This window comes from Podarcis filfolensis (assembly GCF_964270895.1).
Source record: "Podarcis filfolensis genome assembly, chromosome: 16".
Taxonomy (NCBI): Eukaryota; Metazoa; Chordata; class Lepidosauria; order Squamata; family Lacertidae; genus Podarcis; species Podarcis filfolensis.
Window position 1 is genome coordinate 12,610,156 of NC_139620.1, and position 26,375 is coordinate 12,636,530.

The following is a 26,375-nucleotide window of genomic DNA, read 5'->3' on the forward strand; positions in this document are numbered from 1 at the left end:
ACTTAAGGTAACCAGATGCCTACAATTTCTGACTGGCTTTGCTCTCCAAACTAATGTTCTCCTGCCATTAATTTGATTGGTTTTTAAAAGTGACAAATACAATAATAATTAAACAAACAATAACATAAGCAAAGAACAAATAACACTGTCCGACGCTGTCAAGGACCAAGCTAAGCCACCTTACAGTCTGATGAGCAGCAGCCAGGAAAGGGTGGGTGATTTGTTGCTTTGGCCCCAATTATTAATTATCCTTAAATACCCACCCTAAGGTCCCAGGGCAGGTTACAACAGATGCCCCCCCCCACAGCCTTGCCCTCCCATCTGAAGTCTGGCTGCTCACCACACTTCCCAGAGGGCTGCACATGGCAGGAGTCAAAATACTGAAGCCTGCCAATAACACTGATGGGACTTACTTTGTTACAACTGACTTGATCTGCTCCCGGGCAATCCCAACGTAATGGTCAATCTGAGTCTAGGAACAAAAAACCCAAAAGTAATTAGAAGAGGTGTATGGGAACCAACTTGCACAAGACCACTGTGAATTTCTAACCAGGGCTGCCATGTGCAACTGTGCTCTTACACAAAGGGCATCACACACACACACACACACACACACACACAGACACACACACACACAGAGCATAACCTCTCTCTCTCTCTCTCTCTTTTGCTTTGGATAGGTAACTGCACCTGCCCAGATGTTGCTAGAACAGCCTTTGCCAACCTGGTGTCCTCCAGATGTTGGAACTACAACTCCCACCAGCCCCTGCCTGTATGGCCTGTTGGGCAAAACATATTGAAGGCGCCAGGTTGACAGAGGCTCTGCTAGATTATATTGGATACAGTGCATAACTGTAATTGTGCTCGCTGAATGAACGTTTTTGTAGCTCCAAGTTCTATCATGGAAAACACTCAGGTCTTTTTTTATATAAATAATATACAGGATAAATTCTGTTCATGCCTGCTCTGTGGAAAGCCCCTGACCGAAGAAACATGGCACCAAAATAGATATCATCCCTCATCCAAAGATGGGCCCACTGTTCCACACTGCCTACCCCCCTGCCTCCGCGCACCAGTCAAGCAGCCCACTGTGGTCCAGACAACACAAGCTCACATTCCAGGTTACCTACCTTGTATTTCTCATAAACGACAGGGACGCTGAAAACCAGCAACTCCGCTGAAACGACACAAAGGCAAGTCACAGGTCACGAAGGTAGCCAAGATGGGTCACAAAACTGGGGCAGGCTGATCAGATGGGCTGCGTAGCGCAAGGGCAGCCACGATGGAATCTGGAGATTTCATTCTCTTGAGTTTCACTGTGCCCGTGACCCTGGCTGACCCAGGCCTTAAAAATGGGACAGCGCATGAGTGACCAAGAACAACTGCAGCTCAGTGGTGGAGGAGCACCTGCTCTGTTTGCAGAAGGTGCCAGGTTCCATCTCTGGCATCTCCAGGTAGGGCTGGGAAAGAAAGACCCTGCCTGAGACCCTGGAGAGCCACTGCCAGCCAGTGTAGATAATACTGAGCTAGATGGGGATTTAGAGATGCACTGTAAGTGAATATGAGTTATTGTTTGAAGATAATAGGAGTACAAATAATGTATAACGAATAATGAATAGTATATATTAAGAAATAAATATAAAAAAGTATAATGACAATATTTACTAAGAAATGCGTAGCTTAAAGTATTATTTCGAATGATTGTCGGGAAAGCTAAAGGAAGTCCCGAAAGTGTTAATTTAAGAAGGAGTAAATGTGAAAATTAAGTTTTTTTTTCTTTTATATTTCTTCTGTTCTTACTTTTTTTCTCTTTAGTGGTGTATGATTGTGTATGATTTCTATTTTTATTAGCTCATGTGTGTGTAGATAATTCTTTTGTTTAATCTTTTTCTTGATGCAAGTAATAAAAAATTAAATGTGAAAAAAAAAAAAAAAAAAAAAATACTGAGCTAGATGGACCAAGGGTCTAACTCAGTTCACAGCACTTTCTTATGTTCTTCCTATGAGACATGCCTGTTCCTCAAGACACAGGCAGCCTTTGAAATCTGTATTAATTAGGTGGAATTATGGAACTCTCTGCCATATGTCAATGGCCACTGACAGACCTCTCCTCTCCTCCGTGAATTTGTCCAATCCTCTTTTAGAGCTAAGTTAGACTCTTTATCAGTTACAGCCAGAGGGAATCTGCCAACGAAAACCAGTTGCTGGTGGGCAAATGGGAGGATATTGGCCTTCACATCCTGCCCCTGGGCTCCCTGGAAGTATCTTGCTGTTCGCTGTATGAAACAAGATCCTGATTAGCTGAACCTAGAGTATAACTCCACAGGGCAAATGCTTTAAGATTTCCCTGGTCAAATGTAACTGCAGATTGGCGAGGGGCCAGGCTGCCGATGCCACGGCATCTATCGTTACTGCGTCTTACCAAGGATAAGGAGGGTGATCCCGTTGAAGATGGCACCAACGTACGTCATCAGCCACATGACAACTGCCAGCTGCAGGCAAAACAGGATGGCACACTGTTAGCAAAACCCCAATGCTGTTTATAGTATCAATGCATCAGTAAGGCCACGCTGGAGCAGAGGATCCTGTGAAGTTGTCCTCTTTGACCTCCCTGGACCAGCCTGCTTGCTGCAGTGCCCCATTTATTAGGACAGCTGCAGAAACTGATTTAGAAGGCTGTGCCAACCTGGATTTCAGTGGTCATTCCCACAATGACTCCCCCTCTCTGCCTCTCAGCCTTCACCCCCATTCAAAGCGAAGCATTTGCTTATGCCAATCCCTTGTTACCCATCCCTCTCTCATTTCACCCTACTCTTTCACGCTGCCTTTTCTTTCAAGGTTCAAAAAAGGTGGCCACTCGCCGCAGGAGAGCGCATCTTTTTGCAAGAGGGCTGTGGCGGGGGGGGGGGTGTTTCTATCATTTCCTGAGCCTAGAAAAGGACAGGAACTCTTCCAAATTGTACACTGACCTCAGATTAACTACAAAAGCGGAATTCAGTCTCGCTGCATTCCAGTGGGTCCTGACTCAGCGTGGCATTGCTACCCATCTCTGGGCTCATGGTGAGACCTTCCTGCTTTAAGTCTCAGGGAAAACAAGCACACACCCTTCCTCCTCAGCTCAAAGCAACAGGCACTCCAATGACACTGCGGTAGGAGCTGTCCTCTGCTTGAGGCCCCTGCTCTGTAGCCAGTGTTAGAGACTCAAATATATATAAGCTAGCGCCCAATAGTTCCTTAAACCAAGGTTAGTTACCAAAACAGAATGTCTAGTTGCCATTTTTGAGCAAAAGAGCTCTAAAGTCTTATTTTTCAAATGATGAACTGACTGTGATTGATTCTCAGCAAAACATCTGGCTAGTTCAGATGACAGCCTTGAGCTAGGCTAAGAACTATGAGAACTTAAAAGAAGAAAAGTCACTTGATCCAGGGACAGTCCACATATCTATTGGCCTGTTCCAACCTCTGTTTCTTAATGGTGACTGCTCCTGTTCTGGCTGCACAGAAAAAGCATTTGGATTCCTGAAATTCATTCAGATTGTGCAGATAAAATATAACTGATAGAATTCTACAGGGATGGAGTATTCGTGTGTGAAAACACTCCAGATCCTAAAGATCTCTAGGCATGCACCTCCAGATGGTGGGTGCCCAGGCATCTTCACTCGGTCTCGAGTGGTTGAAAGCCAGGTGCAAAATGCGCCTGACTAATTTCGAGCACTGTCTGTAGCACGCTAAGTATACTTCATCTGGCCCTCCACTGACCTTCAGCGAATCCACCAAGTCTTCTACCAGGAAGAGGCGCGTGATGAGTTTCAGGGCGTGGTTGATGTGTCCCATAGCAGAGCTGACGTAGTTGTGGAAAGCCTCAGAGGAGAGTGCAACGTCGACATCCAGGTAGGCTCTGGGAGGGGGGAAAGGGCAGAAAGCCACATTGTGGATAAAACTGAAGCCCCAGATGGCAACAAACACTTCTTCACCGCCTGCCAGTCATGTTATGGCAGGTTCCTTCCTTCTGTAGAGTAGGCCATTTTTTTATTAAACTCCATCATGGCTGTTGGGCTGATGCTGACTTGTTTCCCCAGGAGGCAAATAGGGAAAAAGGCAGGTCCTCTCTACCCTCAGGCGGCACATGAAGGCCAGCCCTCCCAGCAGCAGCAAAGGACTAAGTCTGCCCTTTGATGACTGAAGGAGAGAAATGGTTCACCAACAATTAGACTTCTCCAGTGGGCACTCCATACTTATGCGGCGCCATCAACGATGAGCCAATTTTAAATTAACAAGAGTGAGTCCTTAAGAAGAGCCCTGATGAACCTACTCCTGCCAATTTGAAAGTGGCTCATCGCTGCTGGCAGTGCATCAGTATACTAGAGGACAAACAAAGGATTTATTTTCAACTACGTGGCAAAAATGTATTTCTATAGAGACGACAATGCTCAAATGCTTCCTGTGAAACACACTACTATTTGGACTTTTTAGCATCAAGTGAGAATATCGTATGACAACACCTTGATATTTATAAACAACATCTTTTTTTTAATGGACATACTATTTATCATACCAATAATAATCATTTCCCCCAGGGATTCTGAATGCAACAACTCAAATGTGTATTTCATTTTAATGCAATTGTACAGTTTCCTCTTCATTTTTCATTTTAATACATTGTTGAATTATAAGTCTTTGATTAAGCAAAGGGGGAAAAATCTATTTTTAAAAAGGAGCCCAGTTGGATCAGAGGATCCGTCAAGTCCTGCAAACTGCTTCCAACAGTGGCTAGAGCCAGATGCAGAGGGATTGCAGCTCAGTGACAAGAGCGTACACAGGAAAGGCCAGAGCGCATGAGAATATTCCGTTCAATCCCTGGAATCACAGGACAGGGCTAACTGGGCAGGGAAAGACTCCTGCCCAGAACCGTGGAGAATGATTGCTGCGTAGTGTGGGCAATGCGGAGTTGGATGGACCAGGGGTTAGCATTGGTTTAAGGCAGGTTCCTCTGTTCCTTTGGGTAGCCCTCCTGCACTACATGCTTCTAGTATAATCATGTATGTAGTCACTGCTTCTGAACCTGGAGGCTCCACTTAGTTCTCACAATTGACAGCTACCCACAGAATTCTTCCTCTCCATGCAACTGCCTATGCTTCTTCGCATCCAATGTTAGCATTTACTACCCGATCTCATGGTCACGAGTTCATGCAGGCCATTTTTCAGAAAGGATAAGGGAGAATGGAAATCTACTTGGCCTAAACGGAACCTGGTGAGAACAGAAATGGACTCTTCTGGCCCCGAGCCAAGCCCACTCACTTGAATGGATGCCCCTCTTCAGACTTCTGCACAGCCTGAATGACAGACTTGTAGACCCGGAAGCTGATGGTGACGGAGAGGAGTGCCAGGATGAGGTACGAGATGACGCTGATGACGCTGAAAGCAGCCAGGGAGAGCAGCAAGATCAGCGTGGTGCTGAAGACAAGGCCCGTCTTCTTCACATCCCGCCAGAAGACCAGATCGCGCACTGCCAAAGAGAGAAATGAGTACAAGAGGTCACTGGAGAGGGTCGGAAACTGCTATAAGAAGAGCACCCAGGCCGTGCAATTCTAAGGGCGACAACCAAGGACCTTCTCTGCATCCTCCCAGCAGCCAAGGCATCCATGAAGCCTCTCGGGCCCCTGCTCCCCTCACTGCCCCTTGGTCGTGAGATGGCGAGGACGGTTATCTTTTTCTCCCTTAGAGCATAGAGCTGGAGGAGGAAGTTGGAAGAGTGGCACTATCTCTCACTTCCTCTTTCAGCTCTATGCTTTTTCAAGGCTCAGATTTATTCTACTGGGTATGACTTCTACCCGGATTCCTTGGAAAAGCAAACATGCTCTCACACACGTGTTTTCTCTCCCAGGGCCAATCTAAAAGATGGGGAAAGAATTGTCCAGAGGGGTGGTACCCGTGGCACTTGCTCAAAAATCCAAATATGCCCATGGGGCCTAAAAAGGCTGGCAACCCCTGAACAAAGAGATGGCAGGTGGCTAACAGGAGAGGGCTTGGGTGATCACGGCACCACTGCTGTGGAATGCAGTTTTGAAAAAGGCCTGTTTGGCCCCATTCCTGCTACCCTTGGGCTGCTTTGCAACTTCTGTAAAAGGATACTGTGGACCAAATGAACAGTTATTTATAACCTGGCTGTTTCTGAAAGCTTCTCATATACTTTAATTTATTGCAGCAAAACAAAACCAGATTTAGTAGGCACCTTGAGGATCTTTTCAAAAAGACAAAAGTGGGATACAAATCTGTTTTATGAATATAAATGCAATCTGCAGGCACATGAAGCTCTTGCAATCCTGTATGTCTACTCGGAAGCAAGCACCATCACCATCAAATTCAATGGGATGTAGGTTTGCAACCTGTGCACAGTCTTACCTGGAGGCAAGTCCCCTTGAACTTGGTGGGGATTGTGCTTACTCCCAAGTAGACACATCTAGGACTGCTATCGTAACAAACCATCTCAATTGCTTGCTTAAAAAGGGTCAAATTGGTGGATTTGTTGAACTAAGCCTAAGGGCCATCACCGAAAAATATGGTTCAGTGGTGGCCTCCATAGTGTGGGGGACTGCTAAGAGATTTTCCCTAGATCTCTATGGAACGTAGCAGAGCCAATGACAATGGTTTTTAAAATGGTAACTTGGTTTCAGCTAGTTGGATGTGGGGGGGGGAGAGACATTACTATATGTAAGAAACCACCCACTACATTATTTGTGTTGGTATTTGTTGGCCTGCATGGCAGACCTGCAATACTATTTCATATGCCAAGTGAGGCTTAATGCATTGAAGCAGTCATCTATAACTGATAAAAATAGGTGTACATATATTTCAAACCCCCTCCAACAAATTTCTACCCTTTTCCAAACACATACCACCTTTCTGCATGGCTTCAAAATTCCTGAGTATTTTCTGTTTCTACCAAAGCTCTTTTAAAATACAAACATTCAGCCCATGAGGGTCATCTAGTCCAGCCTCCTGCAATGCAGCAATTTTTCACCCAACATGGGGCTCAAAACTACAACCTTGAGATGTTGTAGTCTCATGTTCTACTGACCGAGCTCAGTCTTGTCCAAAGCACAGCCAAAACGATGTATTTATTTTATTTACAAATTTATAATCTGCACTTTCATAAAAAAAATACAGCAAGGCAGAGTACAACATATAAGGCTAAAATTCAAAAATGTAAAAGAGAAGTTTTCAAAAGACGTCTAAAGGAAGGATGGTCCCTGCTGAACTTCTACTGGCAGGGAGTTCCATAGGGCAGCCTGGCCTGACACACTAAAGACTCAGCCCCTAGTGAAGACCAACCAACCCTCAGGGGTGTGGGAAAATCACCAGAAGTGCCCCCATCAGAGGAGCTCAGCAACTGAGGTGGAGCTTTAGGAATCAAGCCATCCTTAAGGTACTTTGGGCATAAGTCATTTAGGGCTTGGTGCATTAACACAAAAGTACCTTGCAGTTAGTCTGGCAAGGCAAAGTCACAGACTGGCTCCCTGCCACAACTTACCCGGGATTAACCCCCTCCTTGTTCCTACAGGGTATTTCCCAAAAGCAAGTGCTGTGGAGAGCTGAGTTTCCTAAAGAATGACAGCCCGGCTGGGGAGCCTGTGGCCCTCCAGATGTTGCTGAACTGCAACTCCCATCAGCCCCCAGCCAGTCAAGGATGATGGGAGCTGTAGTCCAACACAGCCTCCCCACCTAGGCTCTACAATATTTTAACGGCCTGCCTTCCAAATCAGTTGGTTGTTGCAGCGAAACTAAACCATCTTTTGGCAACAGATGCTCAGGTTTGATTGCTGCTGTTAGGATGAAAGAATCCAGTTCAGGAATTAGGCACAGAAATCTTGTGGAATGTACCAGGTTTGAAAGTAAGGCGCTCACCCACCCAGGCGGACGCCTGCGTCAAAGGTGGTGGAGATGGTTGCCCCACTGTGCGGTTCTGGTCTGTAACACCCAGCCGCCTCTAGGAAGGAGGCACTGTTGCCCCACACTGTGAGGACAAGCCCCTAGTCCTTGGATCTGCAGCAAATGGCGTTAAGTCAGCCCCCTGCTGTTTATTCTTCTAGAGAGAGAGAGGAGGGAGGCTGATGGGGGCTGAGGGAAAGAGAGGCCGGTTCCTCTCCTGATAGGCTGGCTGGAGGCCACACCACTGAGCTCAAGACAAAGCCTGGCTCCCAGTCCCAGCCCAGGAGAGGATAAAGGAAGGTGGGTTTGCATCAGACAAGACATTGCACTTGGCTGCTCTCAGGATCCCCCCCCCCCAAACACACACACACACACACACACACACACACACACACACACACTCTTGCAGTCAGGGTTGTGGGTGAATTTGTAACTTTGGGAGGGAAGCCAGCACAGCCAATTCCTGCCCTGGACCTTCCCACTGCAGCCTCAGGAAGACCAAAAGAGAGAGCAGGTAACTGGTTCAGGGCAGAACCCCATTGCTCCCGAGGGGGCAGGAGCGGAGGAGGGAGCCTGGCTGCCAGCCTCCCAGCAGAAGCTCTTTCTGCTGCAACAGCCTGGCCGAGTTCCTTGCCCATCTCCCTCACTCCCCCCCCAATGCATTAGCTGTCAAAACAGGCAGAAGTGGGAGGAGGTTGCAGGACAGAAAGAGGACAAAGGAACAGAGCACGGGTCGCTTGCCCACAGCAAGGGTATGAAGGAAAAACAACAGCCCGCACATACACACAGCACAAGAGAGATGCTGGAAGTGTGGGCAGATGTCAATGCAGACATCTTGGCGATGATGCTTTCTGCAAATGCATCAAGAAGGGGAGGTGCATGGGGGTGGCGGTGGTGCTGGGGAGATGATGGATGAGTAATCACAGCATCGAATAAGGCAGGAATGGAAGAGCGAAAAAGAAAAACGCCTGTCAGCGTCTCTCCCATTCCGCCACTCTCTTGCTCGTGTTTACCAGTCTGCTGCAAGGGGCTGCTGGGAAGCCTTAAGCTCTGCTCGCCACCCTCTGGGACATTTAGCGTGCATTTTTCATGAGCCTGTGAAGAGCCAAGCAGGCAGCCAAACAGAGCTGTTTTGTACTGCAGCACTCTCAGAACCTTAGCACTCATTTTTATTTTTATTTTAAAAAGAGATGTTGCTAGCTCTGGGGCAAAGTGTGAAGACTGAGAGCAGGGGATGCCTATTTGAATCTTCCATGTGGGGTGGGGAGACACAGCTCGAGGAAGGATTGCAGAAGGGCTGCAGTGCCCTCATTCTCAGAGGGGTTTTTTTTTTTTTTTGGTACTTCCTCCATGTCATGACTACCAGAAAACAGAATTAGGCAGCCAGATCCCGTCCCCTGTGTGGTAAGTGAAGTGGGCTAAAGAAGTGCCCTCCAGCTCACCATTCCTGTTGTTAGGCAGACTGCTGGCTAATAATAATAGTCCAGCAAAACCAGCTGAGATTTTGCTAGTGGGAACCCGATGGTGGCAAGAAATGCTCTCTTCATAACAGAACTTGTGTGCTTTTTGAAACGAAGTTATGCATCAGGTTTGGGGGAATGCAATAAACACTCTTTGAGCGGAAGAGGCAAGCAGACACGGCAGTTGCCTTGTAGATGTGCCTCTTTGCCTCTACTTTTATTATCTATTTTTTTTATTTAAACACGTCTATATTACTCTCGATATAAAAGATTATCTGGGTGGTGTAAATATATGTAAATTGAAATAAAAAGTAACAAAGTATGATATAAAATTAATCAGGATTGAGCAAAATACATTTTAGAAACGCCATAAGGAATACTACCAGAAGCAGATACATAAATATCTGCCATTAAAAGCAAGGGAAAAACAACAGTCTTTAAAAGCTCGCTTAAAAACCTGAATTGAAAGAACCAGTTGTGCCTTTGAAAAGGAATCCTATGGTGTAGGAGACAACTCTGAAAAGGCCCCCACCCTGTCTTATTCATATTTGGAATTAAGCAAATATTATGAGTCTCCAGGGTTCTCTCTCATTTCAAATACATTAATCTTTGTACATCTGGAAATTGTGGTGTGGGTTGAGGTTCAATAAATTTGTATATGGCTTCCTAACTCAGAAGTCCTGAACTGGTTTACAAGCAAGGGAAAAAACACAATAAAATTACAAGAACATGTTAAAAGCAGAGCTAACAATATAGTATCACTTGGTGCTGCCCTAATGCCCAAGCAAGTAAGACACACATCATATGACAACATGAAGCTGCCTTGTATCAAGTCAGACCGGATTGGCTAGCCTAACTTAGTACTGCTTGCTCTGACTGGCAGCAGCTCCCAAGGATTCCAGACCCGCAACCAGAGATCCTTTCCATTGGAGACTATCAAACTGGGACGTTATGCAGACAAAGCGTCTTGCCATCCCCTGAACTACCCCAGGGATTGAGCCTGGGACTTTACACATGCAAAGCATGTGGCCCACCATGGGGCAAGGGCCCCTCCTAGGAGCAGCAGCACAGAGGAGGCATTTAAAACTCAGCACAACACTCTCTCTGTTCAGACATGGGAGAGCCACTCCCTCTTTATGAGAGATGGGCGACTGGCAACTCGCCAAAGATGAAAGTTTATAAAAAACCCTTTTCAGGCTGCTTGCTCCTTGACCCACAGAGGAGGGGAAAATAAAAATAATGATGGGTTTTGCCTCTCGTTAACCCCCACCCCTCTGCTTGCAGTTCAGCTTGAAAATAAAAACAAAGAAAGGGAGAGAGGAAAAGCATCTGCAAAAATTGAAGCCCGCAGCCCAAACAGAGCAGAAGCCAAGAATCCCTCTGTTGTGCTTGTCTGGTATCAAGCCCATAAAAGCCATGCTGGTGAACAAAGGAGAGCAGGGGGAATACAACATGCACTCCCCGGGGTTGTGATGGGCTGAGATTTCCCTCACTGGGAGGAAGTCTTCCTAGCAACAACTTCTCCCCACCCACACCCACCTCCAAATGCAGAAAGATACTCTTACAGCATCTTTTCAAACAGGCAGAGAGGAAGGCCAATGCCCACCTTCCCTCCTTACTCTAGCAAAAGGTTATCTAAGTGTCTTGGGAGTGTGCAAATGAATACACACGAGTTCTAGACATGCGTGTGAGTTCAGACACACACCTTGTAACATGAGTGTGATTCATACTGCAGAGCTATACATCCATCAGCTACAGTGGAACACAATCTGGGATTACTCCTAGGTAAGTGAGCGTAAGATGGCAGACTCCTGCACATACAAACTTAGGTACAACTTAGCTCAATTGAGCTCCCAAATTTCTCTGTCTGATATTCAGCAATTCGGGGGGGGGGGCATAATTTATGAACTACTTCATCCCCTCCACCGAAGTCCTTGTTCTCTTTCATATGCAGATCAATGCAGATTTAAAGCAATTGCTTCATTCCCATTACTGCTCAGCATTTTGTGGTTCTGTTTTAGGTAAGGTACCACGGTGTGGTTGTTACTGTTTTGGGTGTGGTGGGGGTAATATTTTTTTCTACTACAATTTTGGGGAGTTAAGCAAGTCATATAAGCACAAGGTTACACACCTCCCCTCCCCTGAAGAAATATAGAGTTCTAATAGGGCCAGTAGCACTAGGAGGGACTGGGCATCTTTCAAGTTTGCAGATCCCTCAGGTACTCCTGGAATCTCGTCCTTGATGAACGCAGAGCAGGTTGATGACACTAAATTGCAGGGGAATGGCTGCTGTAAAACTAGGGTACCTATGGAGGGGCCCACTGCCACCCCTGTAGAGGTAAACTAACATAATATTGGTCTTTAGAGGGCCACACATGCAAGGCATAAAAAAGCAGCAACCAAAGAGTGTGTTTACCTGAAAATTCAGCCAGTAATTTTGCAATAGCATGTGGCATAGGAGGCTCGGGAAGAGGGGCCTGGGAAGATTTGTTGGGAATGTCGTGCCCGCCAAGGGCAGCAGGGCCAGAAGCCAGCTTCACGTCCACAGCTTGCTCAAGGCAGAGGGGTCTCTTCTCCAGGGCAGACTTCTGAACAGGACCTCGGGGGTCTGGGGGTACCTCGCAGTACTGCCCAGGACGCTTCCCTCCGGGAACGGAGACCTTGCTTGGTGGAAGTGGCTGCCTCTCTGTCTCAGCCTTCCTGCCGACTTCTTTGAGGGCCTTGATGGTGAGGTGCTCTTGCTCAAAGTCTTGAGTCACCTTTGGTGGCTGCTGTGAATGGGGATCCGCCACCTCGGATCTTGCTGCTTTTAGCTCTGCTTCCGAGAAGGTCTCAACAGCGTCATCCGGAGATTCGCTCCCTTTGGAATTCAAGCACTCCTTCATGAAGCCCATAAAGTTCTCCCCATTGAGGGAGTCTGGGCACACAGCCTCTTTTACATTGTCCAAGGGGAGGCCGTCCATCCTGGGCCTTTTCCCAAGTAGGTCCTGTCCATAAGTGCACAATTCCTGCCCCGCTTTAGGAGGTATGCCAGGAGAGGGCTGTTTAGGCGGCAGAGAAGCAGCGACTGGGCTTTCCCCATGAACATTTGTCTTGGTCTGGATAGCTTCAAAGTCATCAATGGATCCCCAATTGCATTCCAGGGCCTTGGGTGGAATTGCGCCTTCTGGGCTGGGTTTACGTGGCTTGCTCCCTTTGTCGTCTATATGTACAACCGCTGTCTTGACAGAGTCAAGTGCCTTGGGGAGTGGCTTGCTGCTCTCTGCAGCAGTCTCATTTTGGGAGGCTGAAATCACAGTAGCATCTTCTATGACGGTGTCGTCCGACTCCCCAGAGCTGTCAGCATCAGCCATTTCGGGTAAGCTGGAATTTGGCCAGCGGACATCTGCCTTCGGCTCTGCTGCAGCGGTGGGAATGACTTTCACAACAGATACCTCACGACTGACTATGGCCTGCTTCTCATCCTTCTCCACTGGAGATGGGCTGTCTTTTTGGTGGATGCTGATTTTGAGGGGCTGGTGAGGGCTGGAAGCTTTGCTCGCTTCCACCTTGCCACCTACCGACCCAGAAGCGACGCCATTTGAATCTCGGGTAGGCGATGGCAAGAAGCCCGAGCTGCCAAAGTCATCAGGCTTGTCCTCCAGATCCTTAGGAATCATATCCCAGTTGAGCAGCTCGCTCGTGAAGCTGTGCAAGTCACGGACACATTTGGACACTTCTTCCAGTGCTGCCGTTGTGCCTGAAGACTGGCGTGAGAGGCCAGGCCCCGGTGGAATTCGGCTCCCGCCCCGTGGCTTCACTTGAAACTCACACACGCTGTCTTCTGGGATGTCTGTAAGGAGCTCCCTTTCGCTGTGCATTACCCAGTTGCTACCAATATCATTGGAGTTGCTTGCAAGGACATCTTTGAATTCCTTATCAAATTCCAGTCTGTCAGCAATGACCTCGAATGGAGACTCAGGGGAATCTTTTTCCACAACGGCCTCACCAGCTACCACTGGGGATGTTGGGGAATGAGAGTAGGCAACTCTGGGTGGAGAGTGCTCGGGTTCGTCTTTTGGGTTGGTTAGCAAAGCTAATTTGGACTCTCCACTTGAAGCTGGTTTTTTGTGTTGGTCACATTTACTCAGCTCAACTTTTCCATCTAGGGCAACACCTCCCTTAAAGTCATTGTGAGTCAAGGAAGAAGCTTGTACCACCGGCTCACAGATGTGAACTTTGGATCCAACAGAGAGAGACGACTCCTCTAGGCCAGTGGATCCTACAGAGACTGGCCCTGCTCCCAAACCTTCACTGGTCCCATAGATGTGGTCCTGACTTTGGCCATCTACGAATTCTTTTCCTACATCTGAGGGTGCGGATTTGCCATTTCTTTCCCTCTGGTTTCCTGAATATGCTAAAAAAGCAGCTTGAGCTCCAGCTGATCAAGAGAACACAGGGGAGGAAGGAAATTGCAACCTTGGAAGCCCAAGTTGTTGGGACACATGGAAGAAGAGACACGGACCCATCTAGGGGCCCCCATTTTACAAACAGGATAAAAGGGAAAGAGCAGCAGTCACAGATTTCACAGTCAAGCAGGCAACATGCTCTTAGAACTAGGGAGACAAGACTCTGAAACATCTGCCTTGGCAAACATGCAAGAGACTGTCACCCATAGGACTTCACAAGGGAGCCACTTCACAGGGGAATTATGATCCACAGGAACATAAAAGCCACCGACAGTTAAGTTCATAGCAGATGAAGAGCTCAGGTCAGCCAAAATAAAATAAAATAAAATAAAATATCTAAGTGTGCAATGGTGAGCATGCCGGGTGGATGAATAGAAGTAACCCAAATTAGTGCATGTAAACAGAATAATGCTGGTCGCTTACAGGGTGGCATGGCTGCAGGGAGATGCACCCCAGTTCTGATAAGCTGTCAATGTTTGGAGGGGCTTCTTGAGCAAAGTGTCTAGGAACTCTGAAGCTCTACAAGAATGGCATGTTTTACTAGTTTGCCACAGCCTTTGCTGCTTCCACAGGACAGAGCAAAAAGGCCCTTCCAACTACTGTCACACCAAGTAATAGAGCGAACTGGAGAGAGACTGTAGCTCAGCAGGAGACCACATGCTTTGCATGCAGAAGGTCTCGGGATCAACCCCAGGCATCATATCCTGAGGGACAGCTCAGCCTGTAGAGCATGAGACACTTAATCTCAGGGTTGTGGGTTTGAACCCCACGTTGGGTGAAAGATTCCTGCATTACAGGGGTTTGGACTAGGTGATCCTCATGGTCCCTTCCAACTCTACAAATGTATAGCTGTGATAAATGAGGCTGTACTGGGAAAGACCCCTCCATGAAACTCAGGAGAGTATTAACACCACAAGGCTAGGTGCACCTAAGATCTGACTATATCCTTCCTATGGATGTTGTGTGCCCTCTGCCTTGACTGAGCTATCCTGTCCTTTCTAGGTGTCAGAGAGCCCTAAGATGGGTAATTCTACCAATGCTTCTGGACTGGGTTGACACGACAGAGCAATACTGGGAACCACTCCCTAGGCTTGGGGCAATGGTTGAGAAAGGCACTGGAGGGGGTGTGCCAAGAGCCTAAGGGCACCAGCCCACATATTGCAACAGAACCGAGTTTCAGTTACTCAGTGGATTTTTCTTCTCAGTCACCCGACACTTAGAATGCCATGGGAAAATAAAGCTGGAACCGTGACAGGCTATTTCTTGGACAAGTGCAATATTACAGCCAGAAGGCATCATCCACAAGTGAGCTTCTGAAGAACTGCATTCTGGACTAATGGTTGGAAGTCCACAGCAGAAATCTCCCCTTTGTGTACAGAATCTAGACGGGAAGGGTGTTCATTTCTCCTGCTCATTATCCTCATGGAGCCACCTTAAGTGCCCTTAACGACAAAAAGGCAGGGAAGAAATCCTCGTTAACGAACATGAACACATCCCCTTCTTGTTTCACAAAACATATCACGGTTATGACTTCATCCATCCAGTCTCAAACCATGAAAGGTCAGGTGACACTTGAAGCTTTTCATGGTGCTACTATATTGTATTCTGAATTTAGCCAGTGAGGACATGCTCTAGGAAGGAAGTCCTGATGACAGCTTGTTTTCTTGAAAGAGGACCATTTGAGCACAGGACTCTCTACTGAAACATTTTAGCCACTGCCTTGATTGCATCAAAGAAACACACTCCTGAAACGTGGAACGGCTATTCTCACATCTTCACCCCATCTCATTAATTTCAAAATAATTCGCTTTCATGCAAGACTACCCTGGGTCACAGGTATGCCGAGGAGTCCCTGTGATGATGCATAAGCCTGTTGGGTCTGTCAACTCACTATCCAGTGCAGGGGCAAGCAACCTAAAGCTAATGAGTCCAGTGTTCAAAATTAGCCAGCTGCCAGGCACATTTTGTGACTGGAGATTGTCAGAATGCGAGCACTTTGAGAAGTCTTGTCACCATGCATGGTGACGGAGACTCAAGAATAAAATTGCTGCCGCTGGTGCTGAGGGTATAGGAGGAGAAATTCCTTCCCAGCTGACTCCAAAGTAGGCTTGCTGCTGTGTAGTGCGAGTCACCCTTGCAAAGGTGACTAGACTTTGTTTTTGTGCCCATAATGTAGGTTCCAGAAGCCATGTGGCAAATAGCTTTTCTATCCTAGTTTCTAACACTGGAAGAGTCGTAGGTGGCCGTAGGTGGCAAGAAGGCAGGGGGAAATGGGGTGGCAGAAGGACAGAGAAGAAATGGAATGGCTCCATTCACTTTTAGCTCTGACCCCGCCTACTTTCTGGGTCTGCCCTGCCTACCAAAGTTCTATCGTCCCCATTCTACTTCCAAGGGAGTGTGGCCCAGCAGAAAATAGGCTGCCCTCCCCTGATCTACTGGGGTTGGTGGACAGACCCCATGGTGCATGTGTGCCGGTGGCAGCGCAACAATTTAAAACAGTAAGAAAGAGAAAGAATGAGGGTATGCCTATACCAGGGTTTCCCAAACTTGGGAAATCCCATCATTCCTAGCTACCATGGGATGATGGGTGTTGGAGTCCCACAACAGCTGATGACCAAAGTTTGGGAAACCTTGGCCTACACTACTAGTTCTAGTAGTTGGTTAATCTATCAAAACTTATCTGCCACCCGCTGATGGGAACTGTAGGGTGCTAAGGAGTGTTACAGACTCCCCACCCCACCGAATTGCAATTCCCAGGATTTTCTAGAGAGGCAGAATGGCAAACCAATATGTCTGATGTGTAAAGTATGCCAATGGGGAAGCGAGCGAGGGAGGGATATATACACCTTAACTTAAAGCTGGGGCCCATGTTGCAGCTGAAGGCTTAAGTTGGGTCCCAGATTTGAAAAGGTTGAAGGTCACGAGCATACCTGCTGGGGAAGGTCAGTAGCAATAGGCAAGCTGTGCTTCAGGGAAGCCCAATGCCCAGTTCTGGTCTTCTTGAGGAACTGCCTGAAGATCATGCCATGGAGGAACAGAACAAGGTTCCAATACAGCAGATGTGACGTAAAACTTTAATGTCACTTGCCTGAGACAGCTCAGCTTTAAAAACAACTTCATGCCTATAGGTGCTCCTCTTCACCTCCAACTACAAGCCTGGCAGGCACACCAGTTACAGCCAAGGAGAGCCTGAATAACGTCTTAATGCTCAAGAGAAGCACACAGATTAGTCAGGTGAAATTTTGGTTTTAAGGCAACTACACTGAGCAGAAGCAGGGAATTTACTCACAAACTTGACGGAGCTCAAAACTCTTATTACCATCTACTTTCGAATAGTGCAAGTCTCAGTACCCTCAGAATTGACCGCTCCTTGATGGCATTTAAATGCCCATCTCAGTGGTAATTTGCATTCTGCACACAGAAGAGCCTAGGTTAAATCCCAAGCATTTCCAGTTCCAAGGATTCTGGTAACAAGGCCAAGAAGACCATTTCCTGAGGATCTTGGAGAGGCACTGCCCATCCGAGTAGACAACACAGAATTAGGTAGACCAATAGGTAGACTTGGTATAAGACAACTTCATCAACGTTCTTTAACTTGCAGGAGTGCCTACAACTCAGTAGCAGAATGCTCACTGTATGTAAAAGGTCCAAGATCAACCTCTGGCATTCTCCATGGAGAGAAATAGGAACCTTGCTTGGACAGATGCCATAGTAGAGTGTACCAGGGTAGATGCACCAAGGGCTCTGCTTCAATAAAGGCAACTGTCCCCAACCTGGTGCCCTACATTAGTTTTTGGCCGTCCAACTCCTGTAATCCGCAACCATCCACTATATTCACTGGTGGTGATGGGAGTTGGAAGTCCAGCAACAGGAGTACATGAGGCTGGGGAAGGCTGCAATAAGGCAGTTTTCTAATTTTTTGTGGGGGGTTACCCCGTTAGTCCGTAGCCTTACGAAGAGTGGAATTATTCTCAGAGATCTCCCTCAGGCCATTCTGAAAAGAAAGACATCAGGAGTGTGGCATATATGTTACAATAGGGTATGTTCTATCTCCATTGTCCTGCTGGACCCAGCAAAACACACAATGAAAGAGACATGGATTGGCAAGACCAGGTAGCACAACGTATTTGCACCTCAGATTTTCAACATCAGCTTTAAGTCAGGCCCAGAGGACAGCAGCCTGCCTAACTTGGAAGCAAAACAAAAACCACCTGCAAATCATTTCAATCTGCACTAATTAAGTCACCCAGCACCTGGACATCATCTCTGGCTAGAATTCAACTAACTTTTACTCAAAATAGACATGCTGCAACAGACCTTGGCTTAACAACAAGAGGGCTCCTTACATAAGGGTACAGTGTAGTAGTTTTTGCCTTGATTAAAACAGAAATTCTCTACCTTTTCAGTTTTCAAACACACATTTCCAGCTCTTTTTTTCCTAGCTTTTAAATAAAAGCAGATCTTCTGATTGTGGACACACTATCAAATTAAAGCAGTGGCTTTCCAACAGTGTGCCAGACAGCTGTGATACCCTCATTAGGGTATCCTAAATTAGGGGGTCCTTAATTAGGAACAAGCTTTTCCCACTGCAATACTCAGAGACGTGTTTGGACACATTCTAGGCCCAGTAGGTGCCATGAGTATACTGAGTGTGCTTTAGAATCTTTTGGAATATACAATGGTTCCTCAGTTGACTAATAAGGGTGGAGAGCCTTTGTGGAGGGTAAGGAGCCTGAAAACCAGTGGGTTAAAGGTTCCAAAGCAGGAACAGATTTGAAAGGGGCTCCAAGCTGTCCAATCTCTTTACAATAGTCATGGCTATATTACAATTTAGTTGCCAGAGCTGTGACCTGGGCTCACAAATTCCCTTCTGCAATCCTGATTCCCCCCTCTGACTGTTCAATTTACAATAACCATGGTTTGTTGTTATGTCCAAAATGGAGTAAGCTACGGTCATCACCAAACCATAGCTTACCTGAAGGCCAGAAATCAGTTCAAACCAAGGTTTCCAATTCTAGTTTGGAGGCAAATTGCCCATAGCTTGTGCAAGTAAGATGTCATGGCAAATTAGTTGTTGTGATTCACAAAGCGAGAGTGAGAGGAATCTGGGCATGTGGGAGGAGAGGGAGAGGGAAAAAGAGTGGGTGAACCTGAGGCATAGTCTGGCTGTAACATCAGAATTTGCCATAATATCTGGTTATATCACTGCACCCCTAACCACCTTACCTATCTTCCACATCAGCCCTTGGAAAAACAAAACAAAACCCAAATACTACCTTGATTCTGCTAAGCAAGAATAAGCCCTCAGATATTTTTTTCCAGTTTAATCAAATTTACATGAATTGTTTCCATTGCAGAATCAAGGAGGATTTTTGGATCAGAGTCAGGATTTCTTTACCAGCACATGCCCTAGAGCCCCTCCTGACTAAGCATCTTGCCCAGAAATTTTAGTCGCCTGCATGCTTTACTGCCATTGCCACCCCACACCTCCATTTTTTGCCTGCCAAATCAAACTGGCGAGTGCTCGGTTTCTTCAAAAAGCAAGTATACACAGACAAAGGTGAAGCTCTTCAAGAGAGAGAGAGAGAGAAAGAAAAACACAGCGTGCAGAAGCAGCCATAGAAATAGCACGTGATAAGCCACAGCACCAAGATAAGGAAATCAGCCAGGACTTTGCAGCCAAGCTAGCTCTCGAGGGAACTTTAAGTATTAGAAGGTGGGGGGAGTGAGAAGAAAAATGTTTTTTGTTGTTGTTTACAAAAAAGGCTGTAACTGGTTTGCTGCTGTTTGCCCCAAATGTCTTTCATTGTAGCAGCTTCCTATTCCGGGGCTGAAAGCATTTCAGATGCCTAAATCGTTTCAGTCTACCCCCTGAATGCAAGGTGCTAAGGACAAACAAAAGGGCTCCACAGGGTTGGGGAATCCTTTGGCCCTCCAGATGTTGCTGGACTCCACTGCTGACTATGCCAGCTGTGGCTGACTAGAGTTGGGAGACGAAGAACATCTGGAAGGCCATAGATTCCCTATTCCTGTTCTAGAATAGGCCAACATGGTGCCCACTGGATTTTGTTGGGACTCCCAACTCCTGGCAAGCCCAGCCACAATGACCAAAGGTCAGGGATGATGGGAGCTGTGGTCCAAAATCTGGAGTCACAGGTTGGCTACCCTTGTGGTAGTGACATCTAGCAGGACACAGTTTGGAAACAAGGGCAATTCCGAGGCCTGCTCTGGTCTCAACTGGGGTGGTTAGGCTATATCTCGACAGCCAACACTCCCTTTCAGCTGCATGACGCAGTGGACAATAATCCACAGTATCGGGTGTAGCTGTAACAGTGATGAAGTGGGTGCCAATGGGGTGATGCAAGGCAAAATGCTGGACTGACAACAACACCAGCAGTGTTGCTGATGTGGAATGAATTGCAACCTGATTCTCAAGATCACGCCTGGCTTGCACCTTAGCGTGTCAGCATGCTCATACGGTGCTTATAGCAAGTCACAACTGTGGGTGTTTTAGCAAAACAAAAAGCAGCCAACATTTCAAACCTGAACCCTCCATCAGCAAATACCTAGCTCTGGGGGCGGAAATGGCTACCACTTTTCACTGGGCCAACCTGTGCTGGCAGTGGGAGCAAACCTAAGCCAGCGTGAACTTCTAAGGCCTTGGCTGAAATGCTGTGTTGCTCGGGGTGGGGAACCTGTGGTCCCTACAGATGTTTTTACGCTCCAACACCCTTCAGCCCTCCACAGCATGGCCAAGAACCAAGAAAGATGGGAAGTGCAGTTCAACAACTGCTGGAGGGCTGGAGATTCCACACTCCTGGATGCTGGTCCTAAGTTTCTACCTCTACTAATGGTCATGGGAGTGGTTTTATCCAAACTGTGTTCTGGGGAGCCCTGGGGCTCCTCAGTGAGAAGATCAGGACTGGCAGACAAACTTTGTCAGATCATATGCTACTAGTAGTCTCCTCATGTAATGTAAAGTCACAGGTGAATGTGGAGTGTGTGTGTGTGTTTCTGGCACAGGTTTGTAAATAAGCTCACTAAAATTATTAGCCTGCCATGAGGCCTGCATTTTCATGCTGGCAGTGGAAGAGGGGTAGGCCCATCCTGCATGGCCTGCATAGAAGCATGGCCTTCTGCCTCTTTGTAGACTGAAGAAGGAGGTAACCTTCTACCACACTGACTGGCTACCTAGCGAACTGTTCTTCTTTGCCAGCTCCCTCTGCATTTCTATACTGGTCATGAAGAAAGGAGCTTTTCTTCCTCTGCACTTAGCACAGAAACCGAACCGCCCAAATGGAATTCTTGGTTGCCTACTAGGCAAGCTATTCTAGGGCACAATTCTGTTTATGTGGGCCAACTTTCCTCCATCTGGAGCCCTCTTAAAACTACAACCCTAGGAGCCCCTGCCAGCATGGCCAATCAGTTGCAACTTGGGAGTCCTAAATATTTGGAGGGCACCAGGGTGGGGAAGGCTGACTATGGACCAATGGTTAGGGGTCCACTAAGCCTGGCCAACACCCGGCATCCTCTGCGAGGTAACTTGGCATATAAAGAGTTCCACGGAGGTGAAAATTCACCAATGGAAGGTAAGATGTGAGATTCTGAATCCTGTTGAAGACAGACATCAGCACCATTATCCATGTGACTTCTCTGAGAAACATTAAGGGTGGGAAACACAGAAATTTTGTTTCATTGCAATTGAAGCCTACTATTTGCATTCCCATGGAATAAGGTATGGGGAACTGGTGGCTTTCCAGATGTTGCTGGACTACAACTGCCATCATTCCAATCATTGGCCATGATGGTTTGGGCTGATGGGAAATGTAGTCCACCAACATCGGAGAGCCACTGGTTTCCCATCTCTGGATCAACTTATCTTCAAATTCCTTCTTACCTGGTCTTGTTATTTAAAGCTGCCATAGGAAATCTGACCATATGGTCCGTCTAGTCCGGTAATGTCTACTCAAATTGGCAACAGCTCTCCCAGATCCCTTCAACTGGAGATGCCAAGGATCAAATGTGAGATCTCTGGTATGCAAAGCATGAGCTTCACCATGGAGTTATGGGCCCTCCCTTATTATGTAACATACATAATATGTAAGCCTATCCATACCCTCCTCACCAACTGTATTAAAGAGCCAAGAGAATTATCAACTCTTCAGCACCTTCCCTACCAGCATCTTCCTGGTACATCACACACCTCCTTCCCAACAAAGGCAGGTCCCGCCATTCCTTCTAACTGACTTTGTATGACTGCGAAGGAAACCCACATCAACACTGCCAGCACCAAACTATCTGCTGCCCAAGGCATGCAAGCTGGAAAGAGTTTCCATTCATTCACTTTAGCAGAGAGTCCAGGACAGCAATTTTCCAAACTTTGTACCACTACAGGCCACCAACCTGTCTGCAAAGTACATACTGAAGCATCTTCTATGGGAGCCATTCTGCACTGTAAAGATTCTGGGGCATGATCTGTCAAGTGTACCACAATTACAGGGCACCGGGCAGGTCCATTGGACCTCACTGCCCCCCTTGTGACATATGTAACCAAGTGCATGATCAACTCTCCCTTACAGCCACACATCACATGGGAAGATTGTTAAGCACAGCCAAGCTGGACTTCAGGAAGTTGCTTACTACTATTGCTGACCACTCAGAGGTACCTCTTGAGTGCGCTAGAGCAGAGTTTGAAAACCAGTAGCCTAGGATGCAATACTATCCAACAAGACAACTACATAAGGGTATGGCTGTTCTGTTGATTATCATTAACTTGAGCAAAGGAGATTTATTTTGTGAAACATGTCAAAACGCCTTGGAGAGGCCTACTGGAGCCATACTGAGATTGTAGTTCCTTTCTAAACTTGAACTCCTGAAACTTCACGATCTGGAGAAGTTTTTGATCTGAATTTGTGACCCTGGGGCAACCAAGCCCCCACTCTCCCTGAAAGATATATTGTTTCACTGAACAATAATCCATGTACTTTTAGCAAATATGGTGGTTTCAAGACTGCACCTTTAACACAGACAAGAGTTTAATGCTACAGCTAGAAATAGTAATGGGAAGGTAGACACTAACTACCGTATACTAGGCCATGAACGAACCTCTGTTGACTATAACCCAACAAGCTGTTATGGAACTAGCTAGAGGATGTGTGGGATAATTGAAAGAGATGAACCTTATCCTGCTCCCAGTTACAGCCTCTTTTGCAACATTTTTCTTTTAGCAGGGGTACAAGAAAAATGACAGACTTGCCTTGTGAGGTCGAAAAGAGAGAGACAGGCTGAGAGGAAGAAACAAAGGAATCTGAAAGGAAAATACATAGGATGAGACTTGATGACCTTGGAAAGGAGGAAAAAACAAACATTACAGCAGCTTTGTAGTTCCAGATGTCTCAGCTGTACCTGGGCCACAGGAGAGGGGCTGAGGAAAGATCAGCAGCTACTCACTCACCTGGCTGCAAAGTTTTATGAAGTTTCTACGACAGCAAAGCCAAACTGAAGGATATTATCCATCTGCTTAAGAAGGGAAAAGGATAACCTCGTCACACGACAATACCTACAACACACTTTTTTCCTTCTGATTTTTCTTTTTCTTGCTTGAAATGCCAGGAAAAGAACAGGTATGTAACAAGCAACTAACTAGACTTCAGGGTAATTGGAAGGCTTTTGGCAACTGCTTAAATGAGACTTTAGAGAGAGAAAACTGGTCAACCCCATTTTACACAGAGGCCACAGCCTCAGATGTGCAAAGCTAAGGGCAGCCAATGTGGCCCCGTCCGAGTCTGGTTACTAGATCATTTCCTGCAGCTCCCGAAGTTGAGTACCTGGATGCAGCAGGAATGACAAAATTAGCTTCGCCGTGCCAGCTTTCCTGCACTGGCTTTCAATGCAAAGTTAGTAAGAAATGAATTCAACTTCCTTATAAAAATAGGTAGAGGAATTTTGCCAGGCCACTGAAACCTGTCTGAACCCTTACTCAAACTCTTTCTAAAACACACAATACATATCAAAACATACTATCAGTTATGCTACCAGAATCTGCAGTCAAGAGCCTAAAAACGCACCCCTCACTTATTGCTGATTCTTCTCTCTCCAATCACGTCACACCCTTTGCTGTCATTTTGCTTTCTGTGCTCCTCACACCTCCATTCTCAGCCAGCATCTAACCAGAAAACAGCTCCGTTGCCCAAGCCCAACATCCCCTTCTTGCTGGGAAAGACAGAAATGTTTACATATTAGAGTTCTTTATGTCAAACCATGATTCACATCTGCCTTCCCCAACCTAGTGCCCTCCAGATGTTCTGAACTCCCAACTCTTATTAACCCTAGCCATTGGCCACGTTGGCTGGACTGATGGGAGCTGGTGAGTTCAGAACATCTGTGGGGCACCAGGTTGGGGAAGGCTGGTTTGTACTAACCATAGCTTAGCATCCAAACCATGGTTGAGCTCCACAATTTTACTTGCCAAGGCATGCATTCAGATAGCCCTTGGGCAAGTGTGATGAGCCCCAGGCTTCCTTGCAACCTCACTGCCAGTGGGGCAGAGGATTCCCACCTGCTCCCCCAGCCCAAAGTTCAGAGGGAGAAAGGGATTTGATTTGGGAATATGAGCTTCCCTTTGTCCTTGAGCTCAGAGCTGGAATAGGGAGAGAGAGGCACACATGCATGCATGGGACAGCTGACATATGCAGCTAGTCAAAGCAAGCCTCTGTCTTCCCTACTCCAGCTCCAAGCTGGCTTGGAACATGGACACAGACATGAACACACCTGTTTCTGCATTGTGTGGCACTTCCCGCCCTTCTAACTGCAAACTGGGAGCTATGGAGAGGGGACAGGGGGCTTGCGCCTTCTTTAACGCTTTCCAGGTGCCTGGGCATGGCTGCTCCCCCCTCAAAGGTTTTCTCCTACCAAAACTTTCAATTTGTAGTTTTAGCACACACTATAATTAGCTGCTGCAACAAGTTTTTACAGGACATATGATTTTTGTATTTTATATATATATATATTACTAATTACATTAGCCTTTGTAAGATTTTTCCTGAAAGGCAGGCTACATACATTTTAATAAATATAATCTATGGCCAACAAGGATATGTGTTACAAGGGTTGTATCCAAAGAAGCCGTTGAAATCAATGATCATCAATAACAAGTTCATTGATTTCAAGTGGTTTACTCTGAGTAGGGTTTAATCGGATGCATCCCAAGGTATCTGAAAGTGCGGTTTCTAACACACAACTTTGAGAAGTGATTGTCTCTCATGGACTACAGTACATGAAACTTGAGGTTCAGTGTGGAATTGCCAAAAAGGATTGTGTCCAACCCATACCTAAGGAATCTCACATTCTGCAGTCTGCTTAAGGCTAGAACTATGGCCTGGAAACTGTACATGACAAAACCAGTTTATCCACTCTATCACAGACCTTGGTAGATGACTCATATTTTCCAGAGTAACTGTACAGAAAAGAGAGAGAACAAGCTTGAAAACCTGACATGCCAGGCTGGGAACTGGTATTGGCAATAATTCCTCAGGGGAAAAAAGAAAGGGAGGAGGCTCTCGCCAGTTGCTTCTCATGCTTATCCCTGCCCAAACACCCCTCCGCAAGGGGAAAATTTCAACACCGGAGCTTATTTAGCAACAATGAACAGCAGCTCTATGCAGACCATAGATGACAAGTTACAATTTGCACCAGGGGTCTCCCTCTTTTAAAAGAGGTGCATTGTGAAGCAACTGGCAAATGCATTCCCTAGCTACAGCCCGATGTTGTGCAGGAGAGAACAAGGCTCGGGGTGGGGGAAGAGATGCACTGGTAGAATAAATGAATGAAAAGCCCCTGGCCCCCCTTATCAATCACTCCTCCGTTCCCAACTGTTCTGCCAATAGGGCTATTTAGTGTCATTTGCCCACAGGATTAAGCTTTCAAAGGAATCTTTATTTTGATTTATCAGACCTTGCAAGAGGCTTGCGTGCACAGCCAGAGCGTAATTGCAGAGTTCTAGATGGTTCTTTGTGGAGGCCTTTCTGAGCTGGGATTTGCATTTAGAAAAAGCAACTGTGCTGAAAAACCATAGAAACAATATTGTTTTTTTAAAAAAAGAACAACACCACCAAAACAATGAACAACAAAGCATTTTTCTACCTATGACAAGACAGACCTTGACAGAGAACAGCACAAGGCAAAACAGGTCAAGTTACAGACATATTCCTTATCATTCCTTCATATTTGTACCATGTCTTTCTACCCAGCGGAGGGCCCCCCCCCCCGAAAGAACTACAAAGATCTAAAGCATCTAATAAAACATTTAAATAATCCGAGCACAGACCAATGCAGTAAGCTTAAAAAGCACAAGCAACTCCAAGCTTTAACGCCATTCCCAAAGCATATGGTCAGTTTTTCTGAATGTCCAGGGCTGTGTTTAAAGACCACAAAATGGTCTGAAAACCATTTTAAGATTTATTGACTGTCATCAAGTGCAAAGATATTAACCTCCTAAAAAAAAGGTTGAATCTTCATTAAAAGTGCAAATTACTACTAG

The 26,375-nt window shown here is 46.5% G+C and overlaps 1 protein-coding gene across 1 annotated transcript in view; it reads right to left on the reverse strand.

The window, feature by feature from the left end:
• Window positions 1–26,375, reverse strand: part of RTN3 (reticulon 3) — a 40,437-nt gene that overhangs the window by 3,200 nt on the left and 10,862 nt on the right. The window contains exons 2-8 of the mRNA XM_083591754.1: window positions 23,094–23,144; window positions 11,806–13,809; window positions 5,299–5,506; window positions 3,760–3,898; window positions 2,423–2,492; window positions 1,131–1,177; window positions 414–472 (exon numbers count right to left, since the gene is read on the reverse strand). Coding sequence (XP_083447880.1) covers window positions 414–472; window positions 1,131–1,177; window positions 2,423–2,492; window positions 3,760–3,898; window positions 5,299–5,506; window positions 11,806–13,809; window positions 23,094–23,144 — 2,578 coding nt within the window. The remainder of the gene's footprint in view (window positions 1–413; window positions 473–1,130; window positions 1,178–2,422; window positions 2,493–3,759; window positions 3,899–5,298; window positions 5,507–11,805; window positions 13,810–23,093; window positions 23,145–26,375) is intronic.